The 13,050-nt window shown below is 53.9% G+C and overlaps 1 protein-coding gene and 1 pseudogene across 1 annotated transcript; both read left to right on the top strand.

The window, feature by feature from the left end:
• The first annotated feature begins 834 nt into the window (after positions 1-834).
• LOC137909177 (serine/threonine-protein kinase PAK 6-like) lies at positions 835-4,816 on the top strand. Its single transcript, XM_068753607.1, has 8 exons — positions 835-1,134; positions 2,274-2,825; positions 3,145-3,600; positions 3,681-3,814; positions 3,886-4,012; positions 4,101-4,226; positions 4,312-4,446; positions 4,521-4,816. Exons 1-8 carry the CDS (start codon positions 835-837, stop codon positions 4,686-4,688), a joined length of 1,998 nt encoding a protein of 665 aa, XP_068609708.1. The 3' UTR covers positions 4,689-4,816.
• A 1,826-nt stretch (positions 4,817-6,642) lies between these two features.
• LOC137909546 (myosin-6 pseudogene) lies at positions 6,643-12,447 on the top strand (annotated as a pseudogene).
• The last annotated feature ends 603 nt before the right edge of the window (positions 12,448-13,050 follow it).

The following is a 13,050-nucleotide window of genomic DNA, read 5'->3' on the forward strand; positions in this document are numbered from 1 at the left end:
GGTCACCTCCACCGCTCCGACACACTTTCAAAGGGAGGAGCCTCTTGTCTCCATGCTGATCAGCGATTGGCTGGGATTGAACTGCAGCTGGACACTGTCGTCCCGGTCCACCTGAGACCCTCCCTGGACAAACATCCCATCAGGATGTCCGTCCTCAGGTGGACCTGAACACAGCGTGCCGACGCCCAATCAGCTGCTAGATCCAGTTGGTGTGTCACATGACCGTCAGCTGACTCGTCTGAATGACCGATCAGGTCCTCCACCACTCCTCCTTGACAAACAGGAGAGAGGAGAGGAGAGGAGAGGAGAGGAGGAGGAGGGTTCTCCTTCCTCACCCTTTACAGGCCACACTGATCTGGACCAATCAGGATCAAGCAGGTGATGGCGTTACGTTATCCGTTACCTGGACGAGCCCCGTGGATTCAGATCTGGAATGTGACTCGTCATGAGGATCACAAACCAAAATACTAACTTTCAAAATAAAGTTATGGAGATGATAAAAAAAGAATTGAAAAAATACAATTCTAAAAACTTTTCTTGATTTTACTTTAAATTCAAATAAAATATAAAATTGACACGCCATATTTATTTTCACCGCGGCGTCCAACCACGAGGTTTGTAGCTCCGTGTCGGCTGCAGTAATTCAGCCCAGGTGAGTTCTCACCTGGGCTGTTTGGGCAGTTTCTGTTTGACAGGAGAGACACAAAAGCACGAGGTCATGTGACTCAGGTAAACTCCTTCAGGTAAACTCCTTCGGATCAGGAAGAGAAGCCTCCGCTTTTACCACCATGACAAGCGTCTGTTGAATGTGTTTGTCCGACCCGTCCGTCCATCATGGCTCAGTCCGATCGGCGGCGGCGTTTGTCTGGCGCTGAGCCCACTTCCTGTTGTGTCCCTCAGGCCTCGCCGTCTCGCCGCTGCAACGCCGCAACGATGTTCCGCCGCAGGAAGAAGAAGCGCAGGCCGGACATCTCGCCACCGCTGGACTTCCAGCACCGCGTGCACACGTCGATCGACGCCCATACAGGACGCTACGTGGGTCTGCCGCCGCAGTGGCAGAGTGTCATCGACAACCTCAGGAGGCCACGCCCCCTCGTGGACCCGTCCAGGGTCACTGAGGTTGAACTTCAGAAGGTGAGCCCGAGGCCATCCTGGGAATGTCGTCACATTTACGTTTGCATTCTGATCCCTGAAACAGTTTTCGTGTCGAGTCGCGCAGAAGCGCGGCGTCGTTGGTTTCTGCGTCCAATCACGCGTCAGAAACCGAGTCATGTGACACAACAAACAGGTCAGTTGGTTCAGAATGTAGGAAACCTTGAAGCCATCAGGAGGCCGTGTCACCTGACTGAAAGGGGCGTAACCATGGTTACTAAAGGTGCAGCAATGTCCTGGACGCAGGTCAAAGGTCAAATACAAGTTGTATTCAAATTCAAGTTGATTTCTAATGAGTCTAAAGCGACATTAGCGTAAAGAGCTAACGCGTAGCTTCGGTTGCCGTAGCAGCTAAAGCGCTAAACTAAACGTTTGATCAGCTCTCCGTAAATGTCACGTTTGTCTGAAGTTCATCTGAAACCTGAGCTGATGTTTCCATGCAGGTGCTCTCAGGTGTGCACGTTACAGTCAGTGTTTCATTCTCGTGATGATTTTGACTTCAAACATAAATCATTTAAATAAACAATTTACTGTTGAAACATGACCGAAGATTCAACCATGACATGATGACATCATGACACGATGACATCATTATACAATGACATCACGACACGACGACATCACGACACGATGACATCACTATACGGTGACATCATGACACGACGACATCACGACACGACGACATCACGACACGATGACATCATTATACGGTGACATCATGACACGATGACATCACGACACGATGACATCACGACACAATGACACCACGACACGATGACATCATTATACGGTGATATCATGACACGATGACATCACGACACGATGACATTACGACACGATGACATCATTCTATGATGACATCATGACACAATGACATCATGACACGATGACATCACGATACGATGACATCATGACACAATGACATCACGATACGATGACATCATGACACGATGACATCACGACACGATGACACCACGACACGATGACATCATTATACGGTGACATCATGACACGATGACATCATGACACAATGACATCATGACACGATGACATCATGACACGATGGCATCACGCTTCGGCCTGAGATTCCCCTGAGCTGTAACCATTTCCTGCGCCTGCAGCCGATCGTCCGCGGCAGCTTCGTCGGTCACGGCGACTACATCTCCCACGTCATCGCCGAGATGAGCCACCTGTCCGTCACCAGCTCCAACTCGCTGCGCCGCAGCAGCCCGTCGGCACGGAAACGCGCCAAATCACTGGGGCGACTGGGAGAACTGGGAGAGGAGGAGTCGTACGCGTACCAGGAGCTCGATCGCCACAGCGAGAGCCCCGCCCACTTTCAGGACAGGATCCGGCAGGTCCGCAGCGAGAGCGGCAGCCCCAAGCTGAACGGTTCTCTGCTGCGAGCTAAGTCCATCTCAGAGGTGGGGACAGTGTCCAGAGTCACGTCCTCCCCGTCTACGGCACCTCAGAGGACAGTGGTGAGTTCCCCAGGTGGACACTACGCCCAAAGTGAGGGGGCGGGACTAAGACAGAGGCTGTCTTCCTGTCATTACAACGTGCGGCCTGTGGAGAGCAACGGCAGACCCAACCCGAGACTGAAGCAAGCCGCCGGTCGCCTGCCTGACCTGCTGGCGTCCTCCAAGACGCCTCGCTCCAGCGGAGACATCCAGGTAAATGAGGTTTAAATGTTCTGACCACCTGTTTGTACGCGGGCGGGCACAGTCAGGCGGGCTCTGTCCCTTTAAGGGACCACAGGGATCAGTACTCGGATCTCTTCTGCTCCGTGCCAATGTGATGCTATTGGCTCAAAAAACAAAGACACGCATGCGGGCGATGGTGGCGCAGGTGGTTGAGCGGGTCGTCCTATGATTGAGAGGTCGGCGGTTCGAATCCCGCCCCCCAAACATGTGCACACTGTCGTGTCCTTGAGCAAGACACAATGCAACCTGCATTATTATGAAACAGCGCTGTTGTCTGATTCGTCCTCAGGTATCCTCCCCCTCCTCCCCCTCCCCCCCCCTCCTGCTGCCCCCCCCCAACAGCACCAGCAGTCCCCTCATGACAGGTAGAGGTTTACCTCAACGCTCGCTCCGCCCATCCTCTAGCTTCAACACCGGACCTTCCCCAAAAGCACCGACTCCCCTGAACCAAAATGGCCGCTCCCATCCCCGCCCCTCCCCCGCGGGCTCCCGTCTCTGCCCCCCGTCCACCCAGCAAACGGTACCCGACGGAAGCGGCAAGGTGACTCACGAGCAGTTCAAAGCGGCGCTGCAGATGGTGGTGGATCCGGGAGACCCGAGGACGACCCTGGAGAACTTTGTTAAGATCGGGGAGGGGTCCACAGGTGTGGTCTGCATCGCCCGGGAGAGACACAGCGGGCGCCAGGTAGCGGTGAAGATGATGGACCTGAGAAAGCAGCAACGCAGAGAGCTGCTGTTCAACGAGGTACCGAACACGCCGACGAGCAGCCGTTACCTGCCGCCGTGTGACATCATCACCTCACCTGGCGGCGTCTATCCTTCAAGGTGGTGATAATGAGGGACTACCGGCACCAGAACGTGGTGGAGATGTACCGCAGCGCTCAGGTGGAGGAGGAGCTCTGGGTGATCATGGAGTACCTGCAGGGCGGCGCTCTGACACACATCGTCAGCGAATCCAGGTGAGCAGGAAGTCAGCGCGCCGCCGGTTCGGTCGGATGCTGACGGTTTACGGCGCCTGGGTGTCGCTCAGGTTGAACGAGGAGCAGATAGCGACGGTGTGCGAAGGCGTCCTGCGGGCGCTGTCCTACCTCCACGCCCAGGGGGTCGTCCACAGAGACATAAAGAGCGACTCCATCCTGCTGACGCTGGACGGGAGGGTGAGTCTCACAAGCGGATCTGGTTCCAAGCAGAACCCGGGCTCGGACCCGCCCGCCTCCATCAACCACCTTCTTCTTGCTGCCGCAGGTAAAACTGTCAGACTTCGGTTTCTGCGCTCAGATCAGTAAAGACGTCCCGAAGAGGAAGTCCCTGGTCGGGACGCCGTACTGGATGGCGCCCGAGGTGATCTCCAAAATCCCATATGGGACAGAGGTAACGACCACGCCCGGCCGTCCCGCTGACCTGCTGTTAGCGTGGCTGCTAGCCCGGTCTGGTCCCTGTGTCTGTCCCCCTGCAGGTGGACATCTGGTCTTTGGGCATCATGGTGGTGGAGATGGTGGACGGCGAGCCGCCGTACTTCAGCGACACGCCCATCACCGCCATGAAGAAGCTGAGAGACGAAGCGGCGCCGACTGTCAAGAACGTCCAGCGGGTCAGAGGACACGCGCGTCGTCTCGGTCGTAGCACGGAGCGAGGACGCTAAACCAGACCGCTCCCTGTCTCCAGGTGTCTCCGGTGTTGAAGGATTTCCTGGGCTGCATGTTGACGCGGGACACCAGGCGGCGCTCCACCGCCGGCGAGCTGCTGGAGCACCCGTTCCTGCTGCAGGCCGGGTCGCCGCGCTGCCTGGTGCCGCTGGTGGAGCAGCACCGCAAACGGATGTCGCTCTGCTGAACACGCGAGACGCACCGCGGGACAGCCGATTGGCTCCCGATACGTCTGCAGGCTCCTCCCCCAGCAGGATGCTGACGGAGTGGGACTGGCCTGAACCCGTGCAGGTGAAGGCGTTTAAAAGTGACCGAAGTCGCCTCTCAACTCACCTGGCGAGGTGATCGGACGTTCTTCACACACACAGGAGGTTGTCTGTACTTCCTGTCAGTGAGCCGAACTCGCCGATGGACCCGTTCAGCCCGAGGAGGGCGACATCATGGCCTCTCAGACCTGGAAAGAGAAGCAGCTTTAAAACGACAGGAGCCACGCCATTAAAGCGGCACGGGGCTATGGCTAAGGCTAAAGCTAATGCTAGCCGTCTCAGCTGCTCGACTGTCCATGTGCTGCATGGAAGCTCCAGCTAACTAGCTAAACCACCAAGCTGCTTCATCATCGATCTTTCACTTCCTGTCCTGTAGATTCCAACAGTGAAATATTAATGTTAACATTTCAGGTTCCTTCATGTTGTCGCGTAAACAGAGATTATTATTAATAATAATAATGCGTTGGTTTTATTTAGCGCTTTACATTGTGCATTATTCACTCACTCCATACTTGGTGGTGGTGAAGCTACGACTGTATCTGCCCCGGGGTAGATACACCTGCCCCGGGGTAGATACAGCTTCCCCGGGGTAGATACAGCTGCCCCGGGGTAGATACAGCTGCCCCGGGGTAGATACAGCTGCCCCGGGGCAGACTGACAGAATGTGCGCCATCGGCCCTCCTGACCACCACCAGCCAGGAATCGAACCACCAACCTCTCGATCATAGGACGACCCGCTCGACATTCCCTTTTTGGATGTATTTGGAAAACTTGCACATTTTAATATAAATCGAAACTTTGCACATGTTCAAACGTTTTTGTTTGATCTTTTATGTAAATGTTGTGTTCATTTCTTCTGTTGTGTCTGACTGTGTTAGAATTTGTGCAATAAATTGTACAGAAAACCACACAACATGAAACACATACTATTGATACTGAAATATGATAATCGTTTTGATAGTTTATTAAAAAGTTATTCGAAAAAATAAAACAATAAATGAATCTCATTTAAGTGGATTGCAACGATTCTTTGTTTCCTCAAACCGACTGAGATAACGGTAATAAATATTAAGGGTTAGTGTTAGCTAACGTAAACCCCTCCAGAATCAACCGCGATGAATTTCTTCCGGTTTTATTTGGAGTGTGGGGGGGGGGGGGGCTTCGAAAACACGGGTTGATAGTGAACCTCGACTAAAAGTGGAATCGAGCGTCTCTGGTTTCTATTTTGGAGGCTGATGAGTCCGGAGTGTCAGAGATAAAGAGACAAACCCTTCGGCCCGTCGGACCGGTCAAACCGCAGACTCCGGCCGAATAACAGATATTCACCAGAAGAGTCTGGTGGTTGATAATTTCATTCCTATTTAACAAAATATTCAATGACATTTACCTGGATGGGTTAAACAACGTTGTTTTCCTTCTCATTCTTATTTTACGACAATATTCGCCCATTTTGAACTAATGAATGAATGAAAATTTAGAAGTCTAAAGTAAAATGTTACGTAGAAACATTATTCTGCTTTCAAGCAGCGTCAACGGACGAATTAACAGAATAAACGGTCGGCGAACTCTTCATCGATTTGATCGTGAGCATGCAGAGGAAGAGAGTACAAATGGGGGGGTGTCAGGAATCTCTATCGGTGGACAGATAAGTCCCTCAAACAGTCCACTTCCTAAAATGGACTTTAACAGCCAAAGGTCGTGACGCTGCCCTCGCGGCGCTCGCACACCCCGGGACAGATTTAGTATTTAGACTTATCTTCTCAGCAGTTATCTCCTAATTTGGTCCAGGAGGAGCCTTCATAAAGGGTCTGCCCTTCTGCATCAGAGTCACCAGAGACGACGTCCTCAGACCGATCTGAACCGCCGCCGTCAACGATGGGTGACTCTCTAATGGCCGAGTTTGGGAAGGCGGCTCCTTACCTGAGGAAGTCAGACAGGGAGCGCCTGGAAGCTCAGACTCGACCTTTCGATATCAAGACCGAATGCTTTGTAGTCGACGACAAGGTAGAATACATGAAGGGACAAATCCAGAGCAAAGACGGAGGGATGGTTACGGTCAAGAAAGAGGACGGAGCCACGGTAACGGTGAAGGAGGCGGACGTCCATCCCCAGAACCCACCGAAATTCGATAAAATCGAAGACATGGCGATGTTCACTTTCCTCCACGAGCCCGCCGTGTTGTTCAACCTCAAAGAGCGCTACGCCGCGTGGATGATCTACACTTACTCCGGACTCTTCTGCGTCACCGTCAACCCCTACAAGTGGCTCCCGGTGTACGAAGCCGAGGTGGTGGCGGCGTACCGAGGGAAGAAGCGAACCGAGGCCCCCCCTCACATCTTCACCATCTCCGATAACGCCTACCAGTACATGCTGGCCGACCGGGAGAACCAGTCGGTCCTCATCACCGGAGAATCCGGAGCTGGGAAGACTGTGAACACCAAGAGAGTCATCCAGTATTTCGCTAGCATCGCCGCGGTCGGCGGCGGAGGCAAAAAGGACGCCAACAAGGGGACCCTGGAGGATCAGATTATCCAAGCGAACCCGGCACTGGAGGCCTTCGGCAACGCCAAAACCCTGAGGAACGACAACTCGTCCCGTTTCGGCAAGTTCATCAGAATTCACTTTGGGACAAGCGGCAAGCTGTCTTCTGCCGACATCGAGACGTACCTGCTGGAGAAGTCGCGCGTTACCTTTCAGCTCAAGGCCGAAAGGAATTACCACATCTTCTACCAGATTCTGTCCAATCAGAAGCCCGAGCTGCTGGACCTGCTGCTGGTGACCAACAATCCCTACGACTACTCCTACATCTCCCAAGGAGAGGTGACCGTCCCGTCCATCGACGACTCCGAGGAGCTGATGGCCACAGACAGCGCCTTCGACGTGCTGGGCTTCACTCCGGACGAGAAGATGGGCGTCTACAAACTCACAGGAGCCATCGTGCATTACGGCAACATGAAGTTCAAACAAAAGCAGCGCGAGGAGCAGGGGGAGCCGGACGGCACGGAGGCCGCCGATAAATCGGCTTACCTGATGGGGCTGAACTCCGCCGACCTCGTCAAGGGGCTGTGCCACCCCAGAGTCAAGGTAGGGAACGAATACGTGACCAAAGGCCAAAGTGTGGACCAAGTCTACTACGCCATCGGCGCGCTTGCTAAGTCCGTGTATGAGAAGATGTTCAACTGGATGGTGGTGAGAATCAACCAATCGCTGGCCACCAAGCAGCACCGCCAGTATTTCATCGGAGTGCTGGACATCGCAGGATTCGAGATCTTTGACTTCAACACTTTCGAGCAGCTGTGCATCAACTACACCAACGAGAAACTGCAGCAGTTCTTCAATCACCACATGTTTGTGCTGGAGCAAGAAGAGTACAAGAAAGAAGGCATCGACTGGGAGTTCATTGATTTCGGGATGGACTTGCAGGCTTGTATTGATCTCATTGAGAAACCGCTCGGGATCCTGTCCATCCTGGAGGAGGAATGCATGTTTCCCAAGGCCAGCGATCAGACCTTCAAGTCCAAGCTCTACGATAATCACCTGGGCAAGAACAAGATGTTTGAGAAGCCCAGGGCTGCGAAGGGTAAATCAGAGGCTCACTTCGCCCTGGTTCACTACGCGGGTACCGTGGACTACAACATCTCCAACTGGCTGGTCAAAAACAAGGACCCCCTGAATGAAACGGTGGCCGGTCTGTATCAGAAATCCTCGCTGAAGCTTCTCAGTCTGCTCTTCTCCAGCTATTCGGGAGCCGATGGGGGTGACAAGGGAAGTGGCAAAGGGACCAAAAAGAAAGGCTCCTCGTTCCAGACCGTGTCCGCGCTTCACAGGGAAAACCTGAACAAGCTGATGAACAACCTGAAGACGACACATCCACACTTTGTGCGCTGCCTGATTCCCAATGAGAGGAAGACTCCAGGGGTGATGGACAACTGTCTGGTGATGCACCAGCTGCGCTGCAACGGCGTCCTGGAGGGCATCAGAATCTGCAGGAAGGGTTTCCCCAACAGGGTGGTCTACGGCGACTTCAAACAACGCTACCGGATCCTGAACGCCGCTGCCATTCCTGAAGGCCAGTTCATCGACTGCAAAAGGAGCACGGAGAAGCTCCTGGGCTCGCTGGACATCGACCACACTCAGTACAAGTTCGGCCACACAAAGGTTTTCTTTAAAGCCGGACTACTGGGCACGTTGGAGGAAATGCGAGATGAGCAACTGTCTCGAATCATCACCAGGATCCAGGCTAACGCTCGGGCGATCCTCATGAGGGCCCAGTTCACCAAGCTGGTGGAACGCAGAGACGCCCTCATGGTCGTCCAGTGGAACCTTCGCTCCTTTCTGGCTGTGAAGAACTGGCCCTGGATGAAGCTCTTCTTCAAGATCAAACCTCTGCTGAAGAGTGCCGAGGCTGAGAAGGAGATGGCCAACATGAAGGAGGAGTTCAAGGAGATGAAGGAGGCGCTAGATAAATCTGAAGCGAGACGGAAAGAACTGGAGGAGAAAATCGTGACTCTTCTCCAGGAGAAGAACGATTTAACTCTACAAGTTCAGTCCGAACAGGACACACTAACCGACGCCGAAGAACGCTGTGAGCAGCTCATAAAGAGCAAGATTCTCCTGGAGGCCAAGCTGAAAGAGATGACCGAAAGACTGGAAGACGAGGAGGAGCTGAACGCCGACCTCACTGCGAAGAAACGGAAGCTGGAAGATGAATGCTCCGAGCTGAAGAAAGACATCGATGATCTGGAGCTGACTCTGGCCAAGGTCGAGAAAGAGAAGCACGCAACAGAAAATAAGGTAAAGAACCTGACGGAGGAGATGGCTTCTCAGGACGAGAGCATCATGAAGCTCACCAAGGAGAAAAGGGCACTACAGGAGGCCCACCAGCAGACCCTGGATGACCTCCAGAGCGAAGAAGACAAAGCCAACGGCTTGACCAAGGCTAAAGCCAAGCTGGAGCAACAGGTGGACGATCTGGAGGGCTCGTTGGAGCAAGAGAAGAAGGTCAGGATGGACCTGGAGCGCTCAAAGAGGAAGCTCGAAGGGGACCTGAAACTCACGCAGGAGAGTCTGATGGACGTGGAGAACGACAAGCAGCAGCTGGAGGAGAAACTCAAGAAGAAAGACTTTGAGGTGGTGCAGATGAACTCAAGACTAGAAGATGAGCAGGTCGCTTCCATTCAGCTCCAGAAGAAGCTGAAAGAAAGCCAGGCGAGAATAGAAGAACTGGAAGAGGAGCTGGAGGCCGAACGTGCCGCCAGGGCTAAGGTCGAGAAGCAACGCTCGGATCTTTCCCGTGAGCTGGAGGACATCAGCGAGCGCCTGGAGGAGGCCGGTGGAGCAACGTCAGCGCAGGTGGAGATGAATAAAAGGAGAGACGCTGAATTTCAGAAGCTGCGGCGGGAACTGGAGGAGTCTACCCTCCAGCACGAGTCCACCGCCGCCTCGCTGAGAAAGAAACACGCCGACAGCGTCGCTGAACTGGGGGAGCAGATCGATAACCTCCAGCGCGTGAAGCAGAAGCTGGAGAAGGAAAAGAGCGAGCTGAAGCTGGAGCTGGACGACTCGTCTTCCAGCATGGAAAGCGTGGCGAAGGTCAAGTCAAACGTTGAGAAGATGTGTCGCACAATGGAGGACAGCGTGAACGAGTACAAGAGCAAACACGAAGAAGGTCAACGGAGCATCAACGACTTGACAACGCAACGGGCAAAGCTTCTCACGGAGAACGGCGAGTTCGGGAGGCAGCTGGAGGAGAAGGACTGCCTGATAGCGCAGCTGACCCGAGGGAAGAACTCGTACAACCAGCAGGCGGAGGACCTACGGCGGCAGCTGGAAGAAGAAGTCAAGGCCAAGAACGCCCTGGCCCACGGCGTGCAGTCGGCTCGCCACGACTGCGACCTGCTCCGGGAGCAGTTTGAGGAGGAGCAGGAGGCGAGGGCTGAGCTGCAGAGGGCTCTGTCCAAATCCAACACGGAGGTCGCGGCGTGGAGGACAAAATACGAGACCGATGGAATCCAAAGGACAGAGGAACTGGAGGAAGCCAAGAAGAAGCTGGTCCAGAGGCTGCAGGAGGCCGAAGAGGCCATCGAGGCAGCGAACGCAAAGTGTTCATCCCTCGAGAAGACCAAGCACCGACTCCAAAACGAGATCGAAGACCTGATGCTGGACCTGGACAGGTCCAACGCAGCGTCTGCAGTACTGGACAAAAAGCAAAGAGCCTTTGACAAAGTCATGGCGGAGTGGAAACAAAAGTTTGAGGAGTCGCAGTGTGAGCTGGAGGCCTCTCAGAAGGAGGCGCGTTCTCTGAGCACGGAGCTCTTCAAACTGAAGAATGCCTACGAGGAGTCCCTGGACCAGCTTGAGACCACGAAGAGAGAGAACAAGAACCTCCAAGAGGAGATCTCTGACCTCACCGACCAGCTGGGGGAGGGCGGCAGGAGCGCCCACGAGCTGGAGAAGATCCGGAAGCAGCTGGAGCAAGAAAAGGCGGAGCTCCAGTCGGCTCTGGAGGAGGCAGAAGGTTCTCTGGAGCACGAGGAGAGCAAGGTCCTCCGAGCCCAGCTCGAGTTCAACCAAGTGAAGGCCGACACGGAGCGCAAGGTCGCCGAGAAGGACGAGGAAATGGACCAGGCAAAGAGGAACTACCAGCGGATCCTCGACTCCCTGCAGTCCTCCCTGGAGTCGGAAACCAGGAGTCGGAACGAGGCGCTGAGAGTCAAGAAGAAGATGGAAGGTGACCTCAACGAGATGGAGATCCAGCTCGGCAAAGCCAATCGGCAGGCAGCCGACGCCCAAAAGCAGCTCAGGAGCCTCCAAGCCTTCACGAAAGATGCTCAGCTGCAGCTGGACGACGCCCAACACGCCAACGACGACCTGAAGGAGAACGCCGCTCTCCTGGAACGGAGGCACAACCTGATCCAGGCGGAGCTGGAGGAGGTGAGGGCCGCCCTCGAACAGACGGAAAGAAGCCGGAAACTCGCCGAGCAAGAGCTGACCGACGCCACCGAGCGCATGCAGCTGCTGCACTCCCAGAACACCAGCCTGATCAACCAGAAGAAGAAACACGAGGCAGACCTCCTGCACCTGCAGAGCGAGACGGAGGAGGCCACGCAGGAGAGCCGGAACGCCGAGGAGAAGGCGAAGAAGGCCATCACAGACGCAGCCATGATGGCCGAGGAGCTGAAGAAGGAGCAGGACACCAGCGCCCATCTGGAGCGCATGAAGAAGAACATGGAGCAGACCATCAAAGACCTGCAGCACCGTCTGGACGAGGCCGAGCAGATCGCCATGAAGGGCGGCAAGAAGCAGCTCCAGAAGCTCGAGGCTCGCATCAAAGAGCTGGAGAACGAGCTGGAGGCGGAGCAACGGAGGGGAATGGAGTCCATCAAGGGGATCCGCAAGTACGAACGCCGCATGAAGGAGCTCACCTACCAGACGGAGGAAGACCGCAAGAACCTGGCCCGCCTCCAAGACCTGGTGGATAAGCTCCAGCTGAAGGTCAAATCCTACAAGCGCGCAGCCGAGGAGGCCGAGGAGGCAGCAAACACGAACGTGGCCAAGTTCCGCAAGCTGCAGCACGAGCTGGAGGAAGCCGAGGAGAGGGCGGACGTGGCCGAGGCACAGGTGAACAAGCTGAGGGCGAGGACCAGGGACGGATCGTCCAAGAAAGGCCTGGACGACTGAGAGCGGCTCGGCAGGACAGGTGCAAGCGAAACGCCCCGGTGTGCTAGCCTGTTCCGAGACGTCTGCTCGCCTCAGCTTCATCCTGTCTCCTCTGATTCACAGGTGACGGGGCGGAGCTTGTCATCAAGGAGGAGCCAGTAATCGGCCAAAAACCCAAACGGTTACCTGTAACCGTTTGAGATCGAGGTCACGTTTTTAGTTTAGACTTTTATTGAGTATTTAAATGATACTAGTTTATAAAGGGTAAAAGTTATTTTACACACGTTTGTTTTAAGCTTATTATTTTCAGAGTATTTAAAAACATGTTTATGATCAAATATAAATCCCAAAATTTCTGCTACACAATTCTATAAATCGTATCCTGGAGAAGAAATGAAACGCTGGTAACATCAATCCGGAGTTTGTTGTTCGTACTCAGATTTCAGATTTCAGAAAATGGATTAATAAATATTTCATTCCCAAATCAATTTTAAATAAACTTCTGAATACGAGTTGACTAGCACACAATTAGTATTAAACTGTGTGAGATGATGTTGTGTGAAATAAAATCACTGCAAGCTGTTTGCTCTTCTTCTTCTTCTTCTGATAATTAAAGTTGAAATT

The sequence above is a fragment of the Brachionichthys hirsutus genome, chromosome 20, assembly GCF_040956055.1.
Source record: "Brachionichthys hirsutus isolate HB-005 chromosome 20, CSIRO-AGI_Bhir_v1, whole genome shotgun sequence".
NCBI lineage: Eukaryota > Metazoa > Chordata > Actinopteri > Lophiiformes > Brachionichthyidae > Brachionichthys > Brachionichthys hirsutus.